At 41.4% G+C, this 23,568-nt stretch overlaps 3 protein-coding genes across 3 annotated transcripts; all 3 read right to left on the reverse strand.

Annotated features, from left to right (window-relative positions):
• Nucleotides 1–7,163: 7,163 nt before the first annotated feature.
• LOC133732093 (scarecrow-like protein 33) lies at nt 7,164–10,264 on the reverse strand. Its single transcript, XM_062159557.1, has 2 exons — nt 9,999–10,264; nt 7,164–9,688 (listed from the first exon to the last, which is right to left on the reverse strand). The coding sequence occupies exon 2, from the start codon at nt 9,653–9,655 to the stop codon at nt 7,559–7,561; it is 2,097 nt and encodes a 698-aa protein (XP_062015541.1). The 5' UTR covers nt 9,656–9,688; nt 9,999–10,264; the 3' UTR covers nt 7,164–7,558.
• Nucleotides 10,265–11,406: 1,142 nt separating this feature from the next.
• LOC133731820 (scarecrow-like protein 34) lies at nt 11,407–15,033 on the reverse strand. Its single transcript, XM_062159247.1, has 2 exons — nt 11,979–15,033; nt 11,407–11,799 (listed from the first exon to the last, which is right to left on the reverse strand). Exon 1 carries the CDS (start codon nt 14,545–14,547, stop codon nt 12,067–12,069), a length of 2,481 nt encoding a protein of 826 aa, XP_062015231.1. The 5' UTR covers nt 14,548–15,033; the 3' UTR covers nt 11,407–11,799; nt 11,979–12,066.
• A 4,810-nt stretch (nt 15,034–19,843) lies between these two features.
• Nucleotides 19,844–23,217, reverse strand: LOC133731821 (scarecrow-like protein 34). Its single transcript, XM_062159248.1, has 2 exons — nt 20,082–23,217; nt 19,844–19,900 (listed from the first exon to the last, which is right to left on the reverse strand). Exon 1 carries the CDS (start codon nt 22,639–22,641, stop codon nt 20,167–20,169), a length of 2,475 nt encoding a protein of 824 aa, XP_062015232.1. The 5' UTR covers nt 22,642–23,217; the 3' UTR covers nt 19,844–19,900; nt 20,082–20,166.
• Nucleotides 23,218–23,568: the final 351 nt, after the last annotated feature.

Here is a 23,568-nt window from a genome sequence, read left to right on the forward strand (position 1 = left end):
CTCGTTAAGATCGAACAAAATGCACTGCTTAATCATCTTTGAAACCTAATCTGGGACTCTATATTGATCTCTACGGATTGATGTTGGCATCAAATTATAGGTTTGAAACTATGGAACCCAGAACCAATTCAATTACACCTTGATTCAAATTCTAATTCAATCAATTAAGATGAGTTTTTCCCAAAAGTGAAAGTCCTCAATTTACACTTGTGGATTGGTCCATGCTCTTAGGGTTTAGGCACCATATATACTTATCATTAACATGCACTTGTACTGGTGGTGAATTTTCTAGTTTTACACTTAGATAACTTATATTGAATGACGTAGAGCACATGTGGCTTTGAAGCATTCACAACTGCATGCTCCGGAGTGAAGTATATCTCATATTGAAAAATAGTGACTTTGCAAATATGTTTGTAAAGATTTGGGCCCTTCTCACCATTGTCAATTAGTTTTAGTTGTTAAGCTTAATTTACTTTATCATGATATCATCAGGTTTTTCCATGTGTGAATGTCTAACGGCTACCTATACTCCATGTCACCTCATATAAGTTGTCATGTGTAAGGCTTGAACATAACGACATGGGCATGATTGCATGAAGAAGATTTGCAATTGCCCTGATGATCCTGAAGCTATTTTCTCTTCCCTCAGTTTCTATCTTTGGGAAATATGGAAAATGAGATGCTTGTGTGTTTTCAAGCACATCCAACCAAAGTCATGGGTATCAGTATCCAAATCATAGATAAGATCTCATATGTTTTTATCAAATGGTGGCAAAACCGAGAAAAATAACAAAAACAAAGCTAACTAGTCAGAGTGGATATGACAAACTTTCCTAGGTCTGACGTACAATACCTAGAATGTCATCAAGCACAACTTCAATTACTAGAGTAGGGGGATCGGAGTACCGGAAGTGCAGACACCCTAAGAATGATGTACACTCTCTTTAGCAAGCAGATTCTCCGTTATTATGCTTGCAGTTGAGCAACAAGGAACCAAAGATCGAGGGTGCAACTCAAGAGTCTCATTTTGTAGAATATGAACCAGACTAGCTAGCTTCTGGAAATTCAAAGAGTTGGCAAGCAGCAAACCATAAAAAAGACCCCATGCATGCTTAAGATTGGATAACTTCACCAACGCCAATATTCATCATGAATCCACTAATCTATTTTCCATTCCCATCTCTAATGACATCCCCAGCTCCATTCAGACCATTATAATTTAAAGTGCATGTGGCGAAAATTTAGATAATGTTTAAGGAAAAGAGATTCGAGAGAGAATTGTAGAGAGAGATGTGTATTATTATTGAGAATAGGAGCCCTATATATAGGGATTACAAAGTACTAGTTCTAATGTTACAAGGAATACCAATCCGTGTAGGATTGGGAAATCTAGAAACTTCTCTCCTATTGCTACTCCTAGTTTGATAAGGCACACTAAATCGATATTCCTTCAACACTCCCCCTTGTGCCGCTTCAAACTTGGTGGTGACGTTTCATCCGTTGCCTCGTTAAAAACCTTGCCAGGTAACAAAAACCCTGTGGGATAAAAATAACCCTCGTCGAAGGACAAAAAGAGCACAACACGTCCTTCACTCTTCGAGATCGAACATGCAGACATCATAACTCCCCCTGATGTCGATATCTCCCCCTGATTGCTACAATCGTGGGAGTTCGGATAACTTTCTCAATCCGATGCTCTTCACATGTTTCTCGAAGGTGGATTTAGGTAACGACTTAGTGAATAAGTCCGCTACATTATCCTCTGATCGGATTTGATTCACTTCAATCTTTAGAAGTGATTGTTGTTGCTGATTATAAAAGAACTTAGGCGATATATGCTTGGTGTTGTCGCCTTTGATGAAACCTAACTTCATTTGTTCAATACAAGCTGCATTATCCTCATAAATGCATGTAGGTTCATCTGTGGTAGACTGCAAACCACAACTTCCTTGAATATGTCGAATCACAGACCATAGCCATATACATTCACGAACGGCTTCATGTAGAGCAATAATCTCTGCATGATTCGAGGAAGTAGCAACAAGGGTCTGTTTTGTAGACCTCCAAGATATCGCAGTGCTTCCCATGGTAAAGATATAACCAGTTTGGGAGCGACCTTTGTGAGGGTCAGAGAGGTACCCTGCATCAGCAAAACCCATCAAGACATCATTGTCGTTTTGATGGAGGGAGATAGGAGGACGCCGACCACCATGAGCGGCGGCGGCAACATGGCCGGCGGCCATTCCATGGACGGGGGCGTTTTGCCTTTTGGGGTCCGATCCCAACTTTCCGTCATTCCTTTTCTCTCTGTAGGGATAGAATAGGCCCATATCAATCGTACCTCTTAGGTATCGAAAGATTGTCTTTACACCAATCCAATGGCGGCGTGTTGGCGCAGAGCTATGTCGAGCTAACAAGTTCACTGCGAATGAGATATCCGGTCTTGTGCATTGAGCTAAGTACAATAATGTTCCTATTGCACTCAAATAGGGCACTTCGGCCTCTAATGGTTCTTCGTCCTCATCCCTTGGACGAAACGGATCTTTTCCGGGCTCAAGACTACGGCCGATCATGGGAGTACTCGCAGGCTTCGCTTTATCTTCATTAAAGCGCCTTAGGACCTTCTGAGTATATGCAGACTGATGGATCAAAATCTCATCACTACGGTGCTCGAGTTTTAAACCAAGACAAAACCGTGTTTTCCCAAGATCTTTCATCTCAAATTCGGATTTCAAGCATTTAGCAGTTTCCTTCAACTCATCTAGAGTTCCAATTAGGTTCATGTCATCGACATAAACTGCTACGATTGCAAATCCGGAACTTGTTCTCTTAATGAACACGCATGGGCATATTTCATCGTTAATATATTCCTTCCCAATCAAGTAGTCACTTAGACGGTTATACCACATCCGTCCGGATTGTTTTAATCCATATAGTGAGCGTTTTAATCTTATTGAAAACGCGCTCCGTGGTTTAGAGCCACTTGATTTGGGTAATTGAAGTCCATCTGGAACCTTCATATATATCTCTAAATCTAGATCCCCATAGAGATATGCTGTAACCACATCCATAAGCTGCATGTCAAGTTTTTCGGAAACTACCAAACTGACAAGGTAGCGGAACATTATAACGTCCATTACGGGAGAATATGTCTCCTCGTAGTCGATTCCAGGGCGTTGTGAGAAACCTTGCGCAACAAGGCGGGCTTTATATCTTACCACCTCATTTTTCTCATTACGCTTTCTAACAAAGACCTATTTATGGCCAACAGGCTTTACACTTGGGGGTGTCTGCGTTACAGGCCCAAATACCTGTCTCTTTGTTAGTGAATCCAATTTAACCTGGATCGCATCTTTCCATTTAGGCCAATCCGCTCTTCGTTGACATTCTTCAACAGAGCGAGGTTCGATATCATCATATTCTATGATTCCTTTTGCAACATGATATGCAAATGCATCATCAATCGCCATAGAATTTCTATCCATCATCTCATGTATACTAGTGTAATTTATGGAGATCTCTCTATTCTCTGGAGTTGGTTCTGACATTGGAGCGTCCCCCAATGATGTCTCTTGGACATAACCATAATCCGGAATATTCTCATGAAATGGATTATTCACATCGATGATTAATGGATTATTTTGTGCCAAACTCACTTTCTTTCTTGGGCGAGAATCCATCGAACCTATGGGCCTCCCGCGCTTCCTGGCAGGAGCCGTGGGCCTAGCCAAAACGTCACCATCACTGTGAGAGGGGACGTTGGCGCCATGCTCATATCCTCTTGAGTTGGCGTCATGTCCTCTAGTCTTAGGGACATCAATCCTTGCAGGCACGTTTGCAGCAGGTATGTGTGATCTCGTCACTTTACCGATATCAGAAAACGTATCAGGCATCGATTCTGCTACGTTCTGAAGATCGAGAATTCTCCGCACTTCAATTTCGGACTGTGCGGTTCTGGGATCAAGATGAGACAGAGTGGGGACAGACCACGACAATTCCTGTCGTTCCTGTTGAACATTGATGTTCTTATCTCCCCCAAACGACGGGAAGACTGTCTCATCGAAGTGACAATCGGCAAATCTAGCGTTAAAGAGATCGCCTGTCAAGGGTTTTATGTAGCGGATAATTGTTGGAGAATCATATCCAACATAAATGCATAATCGTCGTTGAGGACCCATTTTGGTGCGCTGTGGCGGCGCAATTGGCACATAAACTGCACACCCAAATATGCGTAAGTGTGAGACATCAGGCTTATACCTAGTAACCATCTGGGACGCAGAGAAGGGTTGAGCGGGAGTAGGCCTCAGACGAATAAGCACAGTTGCATGCAATATTGCATAGCCCCAAGCAGAAATAGGGAGATTGGTGCGCATTACCAATGCCCTAGCGACCATTTGTAGTCGTTTAATGGCGGCTTCTGCGAGACCATTTTGGTTGTGAACATGAGGAACAGGATGTTCAACATCAATCCCAATGGACATGCAATAATCATCAAAAGTCTTTGATGTAAACTCTCCAGCATTGTCTAATCTTATAGACTTAATAGGATGATCAGGGTGGTGAGCCCTTAACTTAATTATTTGTGCTAGGAGTTTAGCAAATGCAGCGTTCCTTGTGGACAATAGCATGACATGTGACCAGCGTGTCGATGCATCAACCAATACCATAAAATATCGAAATGGTCCGCATGATGGTTGAATAGGTCCACAAATATCACCTTGGATTCTTTGCAAGAATGGTATATTTTCTTTGGTGTCCTTTGCATAGGATGGTCTCAATCCTAACTTTGCTAAAGAGCAGGCTTTGCAGAACGAATGATGGGCTTTAGAAACAACCAATGAGGATTTTGGTTGAGCCACAAAATCACAAGTGACTTTAGAAGTAAAAGTTGGAGACAAAGGAGCCTTGGTGGCGTCAACGCCACCCTGAGGCCGCAAGGGGAAGGCGGCGCCGGCCACGGATGGCCGGATTTGGGGGTGAACGGCGCCGTGAGGCGCAGGGGCTCCTTCGGTGTTCAAAAACCGAGTTTTACTTCTTTTCGTTCTGAAAAAGGGATGTCCGTGTGAAGTCTTTAATATACGGATCATCATGTCACGACCTGGGTGTTCCAAACGGTCGTGCCAAAGCCTATATGTGTCGGAATCCCATAAATCATCTCTCATGACATGGTTGGATTCAATGACTCGAATAGCGGTTGCATACAACCCACTAGAGCGACACATAAGTTTCTCTAAGACTCGTTTATGCCCGTAGTCATTAGAGGTGATGCAAAGGAACTCTTGTCCATTCTCACAATGTGTTTCCACATAAAAACCATTGGCTCTTATATCTTTGAAACTCAATAGGGTTCTTCCTGCCCTAGGAGCATAAAGAGCTTCGGTGACATTTAGAATTGTGCCATTTGGCAATATAAATTGGGCTGGTCCTCGACCATGAATCAATTGAGATGATCCAGCCATCGTAGTCACAGAAGATTGAGTAGGCGTCATCTCAAGAAATAACTGCCTATTTCGAAGTATGGTGTGCGTAGTAGCACTATCCACGAGGCATTCTAGCTCTCCGGGAATCATACTTGAAATTAATAAAGTTCGAATCAAAATCGACACTTTATTTCAATGAAAGCCAATGATTACGTCAAAGTTTCTAAATTTAATCCAAAAAGGGTAATCAAGCTTAGACAAGTAGTAGTTACTCAATCCGTTTGGTAATTCCAATTTGGTTGTGACCAGGTAAGGTAAGGCGAGATTTTGGTGGAGCGTTGCTCACTTTTAAAACCGTTCTCTCAGTTCAAACCTTGCCTAGACATCACAATTACTCTTGAGTACGCCTAGTGAGAAAGAGTTATAACCACTGTCTTTGTTGATAGTTTCCAAATTTTTGGATATGGATTGAAACCAATGACGCTTATATGGTCAGATTTTTATGCTTACGAACGCTCTTAGTCCGTAGCCTACGAACGCTCTTAGTTCGTAAAAATCGATGCTCACGGACACTCTTAGTCCGAAGATTACGAACGCTCTTAGTTCGTATGTAGCGTGAATCCCCAAGATTCCGCTTTGAATCGAACCCACGTTCTATGAAAGGTGGGATGAAGAAGAAGGGAGATTTTTAAGTCCCCGAGAAAAAGAAGAAATATTTAAATTTCAAAACTTACTCTTGAATACTTACTCATGAATTTCAGAATTTGAAATTCTCAATACACGCGCGTGTTGATGCAGGCGTGCTATTGATCCTGGGTCGGGGATTGCAAACTATCTTTCAATCCCTGCTGTGTGGCCGATACAGGTCTGGCCGAGGTAAGCCGAGGAGCTAGCCGACAGATGCGTGCGCAGGGGCGCATAGGCGTTGCAGGGGCAGGCACGCAGATGAGGCTAGCGTGGGCTAGGAGCTGCTGCAGTGATGCTTGAAGGTGGCAGCAGCGGTTTTCAAGGATTTTTTTTTTTTTGTTGAAATTCGGAGCAGATCTGCCTCTGAACAGCTTTCACTTCGATTGATGTACAGGTCTCAAAACAACTCCGATAAGGCTGAAATTAGGAGGTCAGATAGTAGAGATAGAGACGAACAACTTTGATGAAGGAAGCATTTTGATATGAGGTCCCTATCAAGACGTTTCGGGGCTTGCAAGCAGACTGATCTGCACAGTAACTAGCGTCCTGCTGTGCAGCAGGGGCAGCAGGTGTGCGGCGATGCTGCAGGGGCAGTAGGCGGCACACGGGTGCGTAAGGGCTTCAGGGGCAGCGTGCAGCGCAGGGGCGCGCAGGTGGGCAGCAGCGGCTAGTCTAGCACGGGCTAGGTGCAATTGTGAAAAGGTGATGTTGAAGAATTTTCTGGTTTTGGATTTTTTGATCTCAAGGTTAGGGCTCGTGCTGATAACGTGTTTAAGGAAAAGAGATTCGAGAGAGAATTGTAGAGAGAGATGTGTATTATTATTGAGAATAGGAGCCCTATATATAGGGATTACAAAATACTAGTTCTAATGTTACAAGGAATACCAATCCGTGTAGGATTGGAAAATCTAGAAACTTCTCTCCTATTGCTACTCCTAGTTTGATAAGGCACACTAAATCGATATTCCTTCAACAGATAACAATATTGAAATCAAAAAGCAGCTGACTACTGCCGTCAGTGCCGTGCACATGTCAGGAAATGGCCAGTGAGTTTATATAAGAAAATTTCCCAATCAACATAGTGAAACAAAAACAGAGACCAACTATCTGTTACACTGCTCATAGATAACAGAACTAGTTTAGGTGGATCATTGATCACCCACCTATAACGGGTGGAAATACCAAAATCACAGATAACTTGCCAACAAAGAGTGTGTTTGTCCAGATTCCAGAAGCTGATACCCTCAGATCGATCAAGCTTTGTTTGAAACTCTGAATTCAAAACACTGATTCTATATCAGCTCCACCTTGACAGAGACGAATAAATGGATATTAACAATGAACTCATTAAACCATGACAACATGCAGTAGCATACAAGACCATTTCCTATTGAATGATTACAGGAAAAGTTTGAAAACCAAACAAAAAAAAAAAGATTGTGAAACTCCTACTCGCGTTTCCAGAAGGAAAGAGCCATGAGGACTCTTCCTTTCCATCCCTGCAGCATCCACTGCTCGTCTTCATCAATACTAAAATCATTGTGATAACCCATCGACTTCGACATAGTCTTCACCTTCTTCAACAGCTCCTGGTCTAATGGGAGCTGCTTGAACCCAGCCCTCACATTCCTGACCTGCCACTTCTTATATGTCTCAGGCCTTTCAACTATTTCCAGTCCCTCACACGCCACTACATTCATTATGTCTCTACCATATCCTGCTCTTTCAAAAAACAGTCGTTGTTGATCCTCGCAAGGGATGGTAGCCTCAAAGACATTAAAGAGTGCATCGTAGTGGAAGAGTGCCTGTTTGAAACGTGTGAGAAAGAAGGGTGAGTTGTATGCCCCATTGACAACCCCATGAATGAAAATTTCTGGATTGATTTTCTTGATCAACTTTAGGACAGCGTCTCTCGGACTGTTCCCCATCATTGTCACATCAGGAACGTGCTTTAACCGGTGTAGACAGTTGACCACAATCAGCTCATTTCTGTCGATCTTAAGATCATCAAATCCAACAGTTTCCCATTTCTGAGCAATGACATGGAACTCAAATGGGACACTAAATCTTGCAGAATACTTAGCTAAGCGACGACCAGTTTCTTCAACCCTCTCTGTGGGTCGAAATCCTGGTTGGGGAAGCTCAATTGTAGTGATACGAAGCTTAGGAGGTCCACCATGTCTCTCTGAAAGACATTGGATGAGAGAGGGCCATTGGAAACCATAAGAAGTACCAAAATCAATAATGTGAAGACTTGTTGCTTTTTCTGCTAGTTTCATAATTGTCATATTGGCAAAGAAGTGTGGCACGGTCTTGAAAGGGGTTGAAGTGACATACGTCTGGTAACTTTTCAATATTTCAACAGTTGATATCTGCATGCTTGCAATAGGTGAATACGACGGGGTTCTAGTGCCAGCTAAGCGTACCTCGAGGCCATCAGCAAAGTAATGAGCTAATCTCTGGGTTGCATCACCATAGGGAGAAGAGTGCTGTCTAATCTGCTTCAGTAATTCAGTAGCATTTCGTTGGTCATAACTTGCAACAGCTTGCGCGCATTGAGTTAACATTGTGCACAAATCTACTACTTTCTCCTTTTTATTTTGTCTCTTTGAACGTGCTGGCTTAGATCCTTTGCACTGCCCACTTCTCTCATTAAAAGAATCATGATGAGAACTACACTCGGATTCGTGATTCACACCTTGAAAGAGTAATGCCTTATCAAACATTTCTTGCGGCTCAGAGTCATCAGCAAAATATGCAACTGACTGCTTGTTGCTTCTCCATTCTTCTAGACAATGAGCATCCTGCCTTTGACGATTTTTTTTTGCCTCTGATCTATTTGCTGAGTTGTACCGATCACTCTGTTGCTCAGACACCGAATTTGATCCTATTAGTGTCTGAGGACCTTGAAGTATTAATTGGTACCTCTCCGCGTCAATGATTTCAAAATTTTCATGGAACTTATTTGCTTCCTCCACCCTTCCAAAATTCCCAAGACTTTGCAGCTTAGAACTTGAATCAGAAACCAAGGAGGTATCCGATAGACACTCAACAAGAGAAGACTGGAAATGACAAGATTCTGAAGGATCAGCAACCCCATATGTCTTACCAAAAATAGAGCCACCATTGCTATCACAACTCTCCCTGCAATCATCCGAGTTCTCAAAGCTTTGGTTGAGTACTGTAGCATCCTTTGGATTAAGGACATCATAGAAAGATTTCTCAGCAGCTTGGAGGGCCAAACAGTCCTGTAACATACAAGGCTTGTCCTCAATGTCCTCTTCGAGAAGAATATCACTTATATACTTGAGAACAGGATTATTGTAGTCACTACTGTCACCACCATTTCTGTCTGAAGTCGGCTTCAAAGATGTACTAGAATCACTAAGAAGGTCCAAGTTGGTAGGAAGGAAAAGTGGGTTGATGAGTTCATGATTTACTTCAAACCCATTACCATGATCTGGATAAGAATAGTTTGAAATTGAGCCCTGATCAAATACGAATGTTTCCATGGGAACAGAATATCTTTTAAGAAGTGTATCCATGACAACAACCTATCTTTGCAGAAAGAATCGCAACTGTCATATGCAATCAACTCATCAGAAGAAAGCATTAGGAAAAAGAAAAATGGATATATGAAGCATTCAGAAAAAGAAAGCAAGATTCAGATCTGTACAATATCAGCAAACCACCTATGAACATGAACAAGGTTTAAAACAAACAAACAAACTGGATAAAAGCTGAACCAATTCAAGGAAGAACTAACAAATATTGATTCAGACTTGTACAATATCAGCAAACAGGTTATTGTAAAAAACATTGAATTAAAGCTGGAACGTACATCTCAAGAAATGGATAACTAAGAAAATATTGGAGAGTAGGTCACACCTGACGAAAATATTAATGATCAGACAGTGACTGGATGTGTGTTATATGCCTTCTGAAACAAAAGCTCGACAGCAATCTTCCCAGTAATGAACTAATGATCCTTCATTCCAAGAAAGCATTAATCCTTTTTTCTTTTTTTTTAAGGTAGTGAAGAAAGCATTAATCTTAAACTACGACGATGTCAGCCTCCACCTTCTAGCTAGCAAGTCCAGATCATATGGGAGAGCCAATCAGTGCTTAGATGTAAAAATCAAGAGGGACTATGTAAAAATCAAGAGGGACTCTATAAAAATAATTGAACATAAAGATGAACTGCACCGGGACAGATCAACAAAGTTCCTAAACCCATGCGTGATTATAATTTTATTGGTGTTACCATCAAAGTTTCTAGTCAAGGTTAACAAACGAATAAAAGTTGATATAACAAAGACATAATAGCACTCACTGCTTAAGTTTATCATTTAAAAATCAACCTATCACCTAGAGTATTAAGGAAAAGTCAAACATCACATCACATGGATGCCGGTCCTAATTCAACTTAATTAAAATATATGAGAATTTTACCAAGATCTGAGTTTTGAACTGTTGGATCCAGTAAAATAGTAAATTTCGCGGTTTAAGCAACCGAAGCATGCAATTCTCTAAAATTACAGAGAAAATAAATCAAATGTGTTCAACATATGTTGCCACACTCTAAAATTAGATGATGAAAACATCCGTTACAGAAACAGAAAAAAAAAAAAAAAAAAAATTTAGGTATGTCCATCGTCATCCTGGAGCATCGTAGAGATTCTCTAAAATTAGATGTGCTCATCATCTGTTGCCAAACCCTGCAGTAAAGACAGTAGACAACTTCGTTGCACATGTTCGGCGAAAAGGCTAAAAGATTAAGAGGAACACACTCACAAGCTTATGTGAGGTGATTTCAGTATGAAAGTGAAAGCGAGAACATGGACTGATAACCACAACCATCTGCAACACATCAGAGAGATTTTCAACGAGAACAAAGGCATCATAGATACACCAAAAAGAGTGACCTCAACTTCCAAGATACTAAGAGTCAAATAGCTTTACAATTCTGTCACTGTATCCACCAGCTATCATCCAGCATGATAACCATGAATCACCTAGCTGAATACGGGGAAAATGCCTTGTCCAACCTAAAATGAAGGCCACCAATAAACTTCCACAGACGAGCTAAGCTGGGACTACATAATGCAATTTGATATCACTAGTTCTTGTTTTTGATAATGCAATCATTCGGAAATTCTCACAGCAATTTGATGCATTAACAAAATAGGCAAGTAAATAAGAAATTGAGATGCTATCTATACAGAAAAAACAGGAGAAAAGAAAACTATGAGAAACGCAAGTGACTGATCAATGAACCACATAAAAACACTATAAATTAAATCAAAATTCCACTTCTTAATAACTTCTGATAAAACGGATACAATACTTCAAGTTTCTAAAAGATTGTACAAAGATTCAGAATAGAAAATTCCCTCCACTGCTACACCGATGGTGATTACAAGGATCGAGGCAGTGTTAGTGTAGCAAAATATGAACTTCACATCTTTATTCTATCTAGGCAGTTTTGTTGTCCATAGTTACACAACCAACTGCATCTAGACAACTATACATCATACTAGAACCCATAACTCGATTGTCATTTATCATGACCAAAAAGCCTTCAGATATCGCATCTATTTGAGTCCAAAGAAATATGCAACAACCATCTAAGCAAATCATCTCTCCTCCTTAAGGCTCTTCTGCAAGAAGAAAGTACTGCACAATTGACCTGTAAAGCATGAAATAATTACGGTCAGCTTCTTTTTCTCTTGCTGAGTCGGTCAAATAATTCAAATTCATCACTATCAGTGACCAACTTTAGAGTATACAAGCAGAACCTCTTGCTAACATCAGAAAAATATATGCATGAATGAAAAAAGGAATACAAAATGCGAGAGAAAATAATACCTCTGAACAGGTTATTGGACATCCTTTTCATCTCCAGTTCTCACAGAAGATCAAACTTCAAAAAAGAACAAAATGCTTTGCAAGAATCCTATGCAGGCACCCAACAAGAAGAAGCATAGACAATTCGACCCTTCCATCCTTGAAGCATCCAATCACTATCTTGATCAATTGCGAAATCTTTGTGGTACCATGCCTTCACCTTATCCCTAAACACCTTCACTAACTCTTGGTCCAATGGCAACAACTGTAAACCAGCCCTTTGACAACGTACCTGCCATTGCTTGTATGTCTCAGCTCTCTCAACCCTCTCTATCCCCTCACATGCTATCACATTCATGGCCTCCCGGCCATAGAACTCTGATTCAAACATCAACCTCTCTGAACTGTCACGGGGTATATTAACATCAAATACATCATACAAGGCAGAGAAGTGGAAGAGGGCCTCCCGAAATCGAGTAACAAAGAAAGGGGCATTGTAGGCACCATTAACAATAGTATGAACAAAAATATCTGGTTTCAACCTCCTGATTAGCTTTAGAACAGAATCTCTTGGGCAGTTGACTTCAACAGTCTCATCCAGTAGGTTCTTAAACCGTAACATACAATTCACAGCAAGCACCTCATTCCTCTCAACCTTGAGGTCCTCTACTTGGATGGATTCCCAATTCTGCGAGGCTATTGCATTAAACTCAAAAGGAACCTTAAAGCGCTCACAATATCTTGCCAAGCGGCGTCCAGTCTCTTCAATCCACTCTGCTGGACGAAATCCAGGTTGGGGAACCTCTATCCCTGTAATTCGTAGCTTGGGAGGTCCACCAGGTCTCATTGAAAGCTTGTGGATAAGGATTGGCCACTGAAAACCATACAGGATACCAAAATCTACAATATGGAGGGTAGTTGCTTTCTCAGCCATCTTCAAAATCATCTTGTTTTTAAAGAAAATTGACATTCTCTTAAAAGGACAAGTTGACAGACTAACTTCGTAAGATTTCAACATATCAACAATCGATGTCTTTTTGGAAGCAAGGGAAGTATAAAAAATCAGGGTTCCAGTGCCAGTACCAGCCATTCGTGCCTCAAGGCCATTGGCAAAGAAATGAGCCAACCTTTGAGATCCATCACCAAAAGGAGAAGAATGCTGCCTAATTTGCTTTAGTAGTTCGGTAGAGGTCCTAAAATCATTGGAAGACACAGCTTGCGCACACAGAATCAGGAGATTCCTTAAATCCACAGTTTCCTTCTTCTTGCCTTGTTTCTTGGCACGAGCCTTCCCGCCTTCACCATTTGATGCTTGTGGCTGTAAGTTTTTGCTTTCTTCATTCTGCATATCTACATTGTCGCCACATGAACCACATGAAGACTGATTACCCCCGTCAGTACAAAGCAAGACCTTGTCAAGCATCTCGGATAATTCATCCTCCTCCTCCTCCTTATAAATTGCAGACTGCTTGCTACTCCTCCCTTCTTCAGAAGCCACATCTTCTCGCTCACGATTCTTCCTTCCCCTTGACCCATCAGGTGAGTTCTTCCTTTCCCCTGACCCATCAGGTGAGTTCTTTGTTTCCCTTGACCCATTCGGTGATTTCCTCCTTCCCCTTCGCCTACTAGGTGAGTTCTTCCTCTCACTTTTTTCCTTCTTGACGATAACAGTTGGAGCACGTCCCTTCACTTCTGGAGACATTGTGTTGCTTTCCAAATCAATAACCAATGGATTAACTTTGGGAAGGAACTTACTAGCTTCCTCTAACCCTCTCTGAAACTGCAACACAGATTCACTATCTGTAAATATATTCTGAGCCAGAAACTGATTTACAGAAGATTCCGACATCCCATCACCAAAACTAGACAGGCTATTTGTCACAGGAACAGACAACTGAGAATTGGAATTGGAATTGGAGTGAGAATTAAACTGGTAACCACTGTCACTGGAATGAGAGGTTTCTGATGAAGATGGCTTCTGCTCTCCAGAATCACCAAGCGATTGAGAATCAACCGAGTTACTAGCGCCAGGACTAGGACTACTACTAGCATTGAAATCACTACTGTTACCAGAAAAGTAGCTATCAGAGCTCTCAACTTTTCGATAAAGCGGTTGCTGATTGGGTTGATCAACATAAAGTGGTTGCTGAGGTTGCTGATTGGGTGATAAAGGATACTGTTGACCAAGAACATCATAGAACGATTTCTCAGTGTCACGAAGACCCAACGGATCATAGAACATGATGGGCTTTTGCTCTATGTTCTCTTCCATAAGCATCTGGTTTACATACTTGAAAACAGTTTCAGAGAAGTCAATATCATCAGAGGACGGAGAATCTACTCCGGGGCTAACAGTGCTAGGAACAGAAAAAGACTCCCCCTCTGGGCTGACACTAATTGGAGGAACAAGATTACCGGAATCCGGCTCAGGTGGAATTGAATACTGATTGCTGAAAAAGTTCAGATCTGGAGAGAGCTGGTTAAATTGGTACTGATTTGGGATTTCTGGGAATTGAGATGAATTGGGTAACATGGACTCGAAATCAATGTCGTTCATGAAATCAGGGAGTCCAGTGTAAGTTGGATCCATAATCACAAACAATCAAAGGTGACTCAAAGTACTAGACCCTAGAATTGAAATCTAACACAAAAAATCAAAGCAACCCCACCATGGGAGCAAAAGCATAAACTTTTCCATACCCATGAACACCAAATCAATAGTAAAGCTCAATAACCTCAGGAACACATAAGAATTCTCACTAGAAGCAAGAGGGTTCAAGTCCAAGACTCAATTTTTAAGGAAAGAACGAACCTTTACTGAAGAGAAAGGCAGAGAAGTTGAAGGGCAGGCGTACCTGGAAGAAAGCTTTGAGATTTAGGAACAAAAAAGGGTCATAGACTGGAGGAGCACCAAACCCAGCTCGGTGTGGTAGTGCTATATATAATAATATGCGACGAAGTTTCTTGGAACGCAGGTATTTCATATTTGTGAGACGAAAATGGGAATTAGTAATGGTGGGCGGGGTTTATGTGGCACTGTGCGTGGCAGTCAAGTACCGCAGCTTCATCCATTTTGACGTGAGGTACCGGCTAAACCAGTCTTGTCCTTCATGGAGATTATGATTGGTCTGATGATCTGGTCATGCATGTGTTTGACTCTACAACCTTGGATTTGGTTTTGCCTCCATTCTTGTCTCTTCTTTCCCTAATACCATGCGACACAAATTAAAATCTAAAAGATAAAGTATTCTTGATCAAAAGTTATTCAAATTATAAAGCATTGCAAGTTGAGAGAGGGAAATAGTGGTGGGACGAGATTGATCGAGCTTTGCAGCTGATGGTGTTGGAGTTAGGTTCTCCTATAATGTGATCGAATAAGATTTGTTCCAAGGAAAGAGAGTCATTGGATATCTTCAACAATTTTTTTTATTCTCGATTCAATGTAGAAGGACCCTTTATAAAGTTGATTTGCTTATGAGAACAAAATTAATATATTGTAGAAGAAACACATGTAAAATTGATTTCATTATGAGAAAATTTTAGAGTTTCTATCATCTTCTTTAGATTCAACATGTACATCCTATTATATCGGTGATTTGAACATGCGACCACCAATATATATTATTCTAAATAATCAATAGACCGCTTATTGATAAAAGAGTTTTCACATTGTTCTTTAGATACCTTTTACTTTAAAATTTCTCACTTTTTTGTAAGTATAAAATCTTAAACTCCAGTGTTTGGCTACTAATCACTCTTTATAGCTATACCGAACTCTGCATAGCTAGTGCATGCTCTACCAAGTACTCTTTATAGTGCTTATTAATCAGTTTTTTGCCCAAAATTTGTCATTTTCTTTTTTGTTCAAACTCATTTAACAGCTGTCGAACACTATCTATAGTTTTAAAATATCGAGTATGAAATCATATACGAGAGTAGCCAACCAACGAAGATTGATGCAACATAGGAAATGAGAAACGTACGTTTGAATCTCTCTTCGATGAAAGGCAATCACAATTCACACGAGGCTATGAACAGTTTTTGGTGGACTCTCCAACCGTTTGACACAGTCAAACCAGCTGAACCTACTGATAAGACTCAGAGAGCCCGGTTTCTCTAGATAGCTTAATCACCAAGCCAGCAAGCCTCTATCAGTGAAAGACTATCACTACGGGTCCATTTGGTATTGGTGAAGAACAATAATGGATCTTCTGGTACTCTTAGGTTATTGTTAACTAATCCATTGTTTAATCTCCTTTCACACTGTGATTAGTGCTGTAAATAACATAAAATTTACAGTCAGAGAGTCTAGAGCATGTGAGGTAATCAGGTTGGAATATTAGAGCTGGATATATAATAATACTAAACACACTCTGGTCTGAACCAATCATACTTTTGATTAACACAATGAGGCTGCCCTTATTATTCAATCGGAAGAAAACAAGTGCTTCTATCCTTTTCTTCATTTAAAACGTCAAGATGGGAAATCTGATGATCTCTCATGTGTTTGTTTCTCTGGCCTCAAGAATGTGAGATCAAAGCTGCGGCCCGTCATGATCGGTTTTATTCAAATAAGCAGGAAAAATGATGATCACCATGATCTTTTTAGGATATAGTCCATCCTGTAATTGCGAGAGCGATTAGAGTATAAAAGTGAAAGTGAGAACATGGGCTAATAACCACAATAGCTTTCCATCACAAATTCACAACAGAATGTGGTATTTTGTTCCCTATCTTTATTCTATTGACTTAATCGTCAAAATACCCCTTTTGTTTTTTTTAAACAAAGGTTCATTTCATTAGATGACCAGCCAAAAAGTCAGAGTCTAACATACACTTAAAGACATAAAAATGGCGGGGTAACTATCACGCTCCTATCTAAGCAATGTAAACTCATTACAAGTCGATTTTGAGCCCGCTTTGGAAGTGGACCCAAAAACAAAGAACAACTCCGTGTCTTCGAGGGCAAAATCATTGACTAGCATCCCCATTAGCCAGGCGTGCAATTGCGGTACCAACAGAGAGCCACTTCCCAGCAAACAAATAGGAGTCAGTTCCTCATCCATAAGCAGCTTCCTCCAGTCCAAATGCAAGATAATTACCAATTCCGAAGAACCATAATCTGAATTAGGACTGGCATTTTAAAAAACCCTAAGCCCATAATGTGGGCCTAGTTACAGCCCAGCAACCCAAGTTTGAGCCCAGGCCCAAAGGCCCAAGCCCAAACCCGAGCAACCAAGACAGCAGCCCTAGCCCCAGTAGCCAAGCCACCCCTGCTGTCGTCCAACCCTCCGGTGGTCGACCGCGACGGAGCCTGGTCATGGTAACCTCAAGCCTCAAACCCAAGCCGGAAAACCAGGACTGCCCGACTTGCAGAACGATCTGGATCCACCGACGACAACGTCAAACCAGGTACCGCACCTCCAAGCCTGCAACAACACCACGTCGCTCGTCTCTCGCCCAAAACCAGAAATCCCAAGCCGGTGCGACCTCGTCTGCTTCCCTAGAACGCCGCTGCTCAACCAACAAGTCAGATCTCCAAGACCAGAAATCTGTCCCCCGTCTTGAATCTGTACCTGCAGCAACACGCACGCCCAGCAACCTGTGATACTCCGCCCCACGACAAGAAACCTCATCATCGCTATGTCGGCCAGCGGCTTCGATCGATTCTGACACCGCCGCACTTTGCTAAACCCTAGGGTTTCTTGACTTGACTCCCACCAATTTCGTCAAAATACCCCTTGATTCTTCTCTATAATGTTAATTTATATAATAACTTATCAATTTTTTCTAATTACGTACTATATTTTTCAAAGTTTGTAAATTTACACATTTTCGTTACCTTATGTCAACTTCAATGGAATGTATCATTTAAGCATGTCAAACGTGAAGCAAACTTTCTTGCGTATGCTATAACCCAATCTAGTCATCATCTTGGAGTACATTTTTGGAGTCACTCTTTACCTTTATCAACTAGTCAAGCTTTCCATTTTAATAATTTGAGTAGCGATTCTACTAGGGGTTTTGTGTTGTGGTTTTATTTTGCCTAATCGAACGAAATACTTATGTCAACCTCAGTGGTTAAGTGTTCACATGCCAAACATGTGAGGGTAATGTGGTCTTTTTATTATTTAATTATTTTCTTTATTTAATTTTAATTTCTTATTGGGGGGTGAAATTTGCACCCCCAAATTTACAAACCACACCCACATTCAATTTTTTTATAATATTTCATCCTAAATCTTTTGACATTTCCTAAAATACCCTCAAAAGTTAAAAAAAAATTTTCTTCTTTTTGGGTCTTTTCTTCCCTGTCTCTCTTTCTCGCTCTCTCTCTCTCTCTCTTCTCCAAAATCACGACAACTCTTCCAAAACCACCGGTTATCTGTCTAGCTGTTTGGCAGTCTGGATTTCTATGGATTGGAAATTTCAATTCCTATCAGCGTAAGAATTCAAGTCCCAAAATCCACCAGAACCCAAAAGCTGATCTTTTGAAAATCCACCAATAGCCTCGCTCAGCTCTTCATTCGAAAATCGATGAGGCCAATACTCCATCTCCCAATCCTCAATCTCATCATCCTCTTCATCCTCCAGCTTCTTCTTCCTCCAATACAAGTAGACTCCATAAGCTACAGTCACCACAAACAAAGCGCAACCTATTGTAATACCAGCAATGGCTCCCTTAGGCAAGGATTTGGAAGAAGCCTCGAGCTTGAAAACAGGCAAATTGGTCACGTTGATCTCTTTAGCAACACCAGTGTCACTGAAACTCCAAGCCAAAATTCTCTGCGCCTCAATCCACTCCGTTTTAGACGCCGAAAACCCAACGAACATCTCGGACGACACGTAGTTGGCAATCCTTGGGTCTTTGAAGCTCAGCGTAGGCAGAGTCGGCCGTGGCAGATTAGCCGGAGCCACGGTGACGTTGATTTCGAGATTATCACCGTCGAATTCGATCCAAGTCCGGACGTTCTCGCCACTCCGCATCTGAACCGGAACGAAGCCGCCGGTGGAATTGTAGTAGCCGGCGGGCGTAGTGACCTCCGATATGACTCTGTTGAGGTCGATTCCGATGTGGTTTCCGTCGGGATCGTTGAACTCGGTGTTTCGGCCCGTGTCGAATTCGACGGCGAGTAAGGGAGCCACGACCTGAACCTGGGCGTTTGAGAAGAGGCCGAAGTACTGGCTGGCGAGGGCGTTAGGGGGAGAGGTGGAGTTGGAGAGGACGAAGCAGAGGTCGAAGCCTGGGCTGGAAGCGATTTGGGGGAGATCGGAGAAGACGAAGGAGGTTGAAATAGAGCCCAGTGGTGGTGGTCTGGAAGAGAGAGGGGGAGGGTGTTTTAGGAAGTGCCAAAAACTTGGGATGAAATATTATAAAAAAATTGAAAGTGGGTGTGGCTTGTAAATTTGGGGGTGCAAATTTCACCCCCCTTCTTATTTTATCTTTCTTTTTGGGATCAAAATTGCACTAACCATGAATCATTAATTGTTAACGAGCAAAAATTCTCCGCATCCAAACTTCTGAATTATTATCGACTTTGTTAACAGAAAAAAATAATTTTTCGCCTGCAAGAGATTAAAAGAAATAGAAAAAAGAAGAAGAAGATGATAACAGTAAAAACAAAATTAACCTCACGTGTTTGGCATGTGAGAACACTTAACTGTTGGCGAAAATGTGTAAATTGATAAAGTCTGAAAGTTTAGGGGTATTCCAGCCTTTAAGCCTATTCTTATCTAAGCAGTTATTGTCCATAGTCATACAACCAACAGCATTTAGAGTCTAGACAACTATACATCATACAAGAATCGATAACTCGATTGTCATTTATCATGACCAAAAAAGCCTTCAGATATCGCATCTATTTGAGTCCAGAGAAATGATGCAGCAACCATCTCTCCTCCTTAACGTTCTTCTGCAAGAAGAAAGTACTGCCACAATTGACCTGTAAAGCATGATATCAATATGGTCAGCTTCTTTTTCTGTTGCTGAGTCGGTCAAATAATTCAAATTCATCACTATCAGTGACCAACTTTATAGTATAGAAGCAGAACCTCTTACTAACACAAGAAAAATATATGCATGAACGAAAAAAAGGAATACTAAAATGCAAGAGGAAATAATACCTCTGAACTGGTTATGACATCCTTTTCATCTTCAGTTCTCACAGAAGATCAAACTTCAAAAAGAAGAAAATGCTTTGCAAGAATCCTATGCAGGCACCCAACAAGAAGAAGCATAGACAATTCGGCCCTTCCATGCTTGAAGCATCCAATCACTATCTTGATCAATTGCGAAATCTTTGTGGTACCATGCCTTCACCTTATCCCTAAACGCCTTCACTAACTCTTGGTTCAATGGCAACAGCTTTAAACCAGCCCTTTGACAACGTACCTGCCATTGCTTGTATGTCTCAGCCCTCTCAACCCTCTGTATCCCCTCACATGCTATCACATTCATGGCCTCCTGGCCATAGAACTCTGTTTCAAACATCAACCTCTCTGGACTGTCACGGGGTATATTAACATCAAATGCATCATACAAGGCAGAGAAGTAGAAGAGAGCCTCCCGAAATCGAGTGACAAAGAAAGGGGCATTGTAGGCACCATTAATAATAGTATGAACAAAAATATCTGGTTTCAACCTCCTGATTAGCTTTAGAACAGAATCTCTTGGACAGTTCACTTCAACTGTCTCATCCAGTAGATTCTTGAACCGTAACATACAATTCACGGCAAGCACCTCATTCCTCTCAACCTTGAGGTCCTCTACTTGGATGGATTCCCAATTCTGTGATGCTATCGCATTAAACTCAAAAGGAACGTTAAAGCGCTCACAATATCTCGCCAAGCGGCGTCCAGTCTCTTCAATCCACTCTGCTGGACGAAATCCAGGTTGGGGAACCTCTATCCCTGTAATTCGTAGCTTGGGAGGCCCACCAGGTCTCATTGAAAGCTTGTGGATAAGGATTGGCCACTGAAAACCATACAGGATACCAAAATCTACAATATGGAGGGTAGTTGCTTTCTCAGCCATCTTCAAAATCATCTTGTTTTTAAAGAAAATTGACATTCTCTTAAAAGGGCAAGCTGAAAGACTAACTTGGTAACATTTCAACTTATCAACAGCCTTCCTTTTGGAAGCAACGGAAGTATAATAAAACTGGGTTCCAGTGCCAGTACCAGCCATTCGTGCCTCAAGGCCATTTGCAAAGAAATGAGCCAACCTTTGAGATCCATCACCAAAAGGAGAAGAATGCTGCCTAATTTGCTTTAGTAGTTCAGTGGAGGTCCTAAAATCATTGGTAGACACTGCTTGTGCACACAGAATCAGAAGATTCCTTAAATCCACAGTTTCCTTCTTCTTGCCTTGTTTCTTCACACGAGCCTTCCCACCTTCACCATTTGATGCTTGTGGCTGTCCATTGGGCTGCAAGTTTTTGTTTTCTTCATTCTGCACATCTACATTGTCGCCGCATGAACCACATGAAGACAGATTACTCCCGTCGAAAAGCAAGACCTTGTCAAACATCTCAGATAATTCATCCTCCTCCCCCTTATAAATTGCAGACTGCTTGCTACTCCTCCCTTCTTCAGAATCCACATCTTCTCGCTCATGATTCTTCCTCCCCCTTGACCCATCAGGTGAGTTCTTTCTTTCCCTTGACCCATTCGGTGATTTCCTCCTTCCCCTTCGCCTACTAGGTCGGTTCTTCCTCTCACTCTTTTCCTTGTTTATGATATCAGTTGGAGCATGTCCCTTCACTTCTGGAGACACTGTGCTGCTTTCCAAATTAATAACTAATGGATTAACTTTGGGAAGGAACTTGCTTGCTTGCTCTAACCCTCTCTGAAACTGCAAGACAGATTCACTATCTGTAAATATATTCTGAGCCAGAAACTGATTTACAGAAGATTCAGACATCCCACCACCAAAACTAGACAGGCTATTTGTCAGAGGAACGGACAACTGCGAATTGGAATTGGATTTGGAATGAGAATTAAACTGGTAAACACTGTCCCTTGAATGAGAGGTTTCTGATAAAGATGGCTTCTGCTCTCCATAATCACCAAGCGATTGAGAATCAACGGAGTTGCTAGTGCCAGCACTAGGACTACTACCAGTATTGAAATCACTACTGTTACCAGAAAAGTAACTATCAGGGCTCTCATCTTTTCGATCAACATAAAGCGGTTGCTGATTGGGTTGATCATCATAAAGTGGTTGCTGTTTGGGTGAGAAGGGATACTGTTGACCAAGAACATCATAGAACGATTTCTCAGTGCCACGAAGGCCCAATGGATCATCATAGAGCCTGAGGGGCTTTTCCTCTATGTTCTCTTCCATAAGCATCTGGTTTACATACTTGAAAACAGTTTCAGAGAAGTCAAGATCATCAGAGGACTTAGAATCTACTCCGGGGCTCACAGTTGTAGGAAGAGAAAATGAGCCTCCGTTAGGAAGAAGTGACTCTCCTTCTGTGCTGACACTAATTGGAGGAACAAAATTACCGGATACCGGCTCCGGTGGAATTGAAAACTGATTGCTCAGAAAATCAAGGTCTGGAGAGAGCTGGTTAAATTGGTACTGATTTGGGATTTCTGGGAATTGAGATGAATTGGGTAACATGGACTCGAAATCAATGTCGTTCATGAAATCAGGAAGTCCAGTGTAAGTTGGATCCATAATCACAAACAATCAAATTCTGAGTAAAACCTTAAACCCCGAATCAAAAAGGTGACTAAAGTACTAAACCCTATAAATGAAATCTAACACACACAATCAAAACAACCCCACCATGGTAGCAAAAGCATAAACTTTTCCATACCCAACAACACCAAAGCTCAATAACCTCAACAACACATCAGAATTCTCACTAGAAGCAAGAGGGGCTCAAGTCCAAGACTCAATATATAAGCAAAGAACGAACCTTTACTGAAGAGGAAGGCAAAGAAGTTGAAGGGCTGGCGTAACTGGAAGAAAGCTTTGAGATTTGAGAAGGGAAAGGGTTAAAGACTCGAGAAGCATCAAACCCAGCCAGGTGTGGTAGTGCTACATAAAAGCTGAGAGAGACCCTTGTGAGGAAGTTTCTTGGAACATAGGTTTTTGTGTGACGAAAATGGGGTCTGACATATGGTACCGGGTAGACCAGTCTGCCTTTCCTGGCGATTTTGATTATTCTGATGATCTGGTCATGCACAAGTCTGACTCTACAACCTCGGATTTGGTTTTGGCCTCCATTCTTAGGTCTCGTTCGGTTCGCAGAATTGAGGACTCGGGAAATGAAACTTTCTTTTGTTTGGTAACTATAAACTCCGGAAATACTTTCCTCACAGAGGAAAAAGTAGGGGGGAAAATCATTCCACTGAGACCTCATGAGATTGATTTTACCTTCTCATTTCCCAGCATTTATTACAAAAATTTTGGACAACAATACCCTCTCTTGCATAAAAAAATTGGTGTACTTTTGAATTTTTATGATTTTTTTTTATATTTTAAAATACAAGGGTATTATTGAAACATTGATATAGTTTTACTTTCCTTTCCTGCACCAACCAAACACTGGAAGAGAAATCAAATAGTCTTTCCTGAATATTTTCCTTGCTTTACCAA

Source organism: Rosa rugosa, chromosome 2, assembly GCF_958449725.1.
Source record: "Rosa rugosa chromosome 2, drRosRugo1.1, whole genome shotgun sequence".
Classification (NCBI taxonomy): domain Eukaryota; kingdom Viridiplantae; phylum Streptophyta; class Magnoliopsida; order Rosales; family Rosaceae; genus Rosa; species Rosa rugosa.

Bases quoted from the DNA above. Each gene is read 5' to 3' on its own strand.
- LOC133731820 (XM_062159247.1), bottom strand. From the start codon at position 14,547: ATGGATCCAACTTACACTGGACTCCCTGATTTCATGAACGACATTGAT.
- LOC133732093 (XM_062159557.1), bottom strand. From the start codon at position 9,655: ATGGATACACTTCTTAAAAGATATTCTGTTCCCATGGAAACATTCGTA.
- LOC133731821 (XM_062159248.1), bottom strand. From the start codon at position 22,641: ATGGATCCAACTTACACTGGACTTCCTGATTTCATGAACGACATTGAT.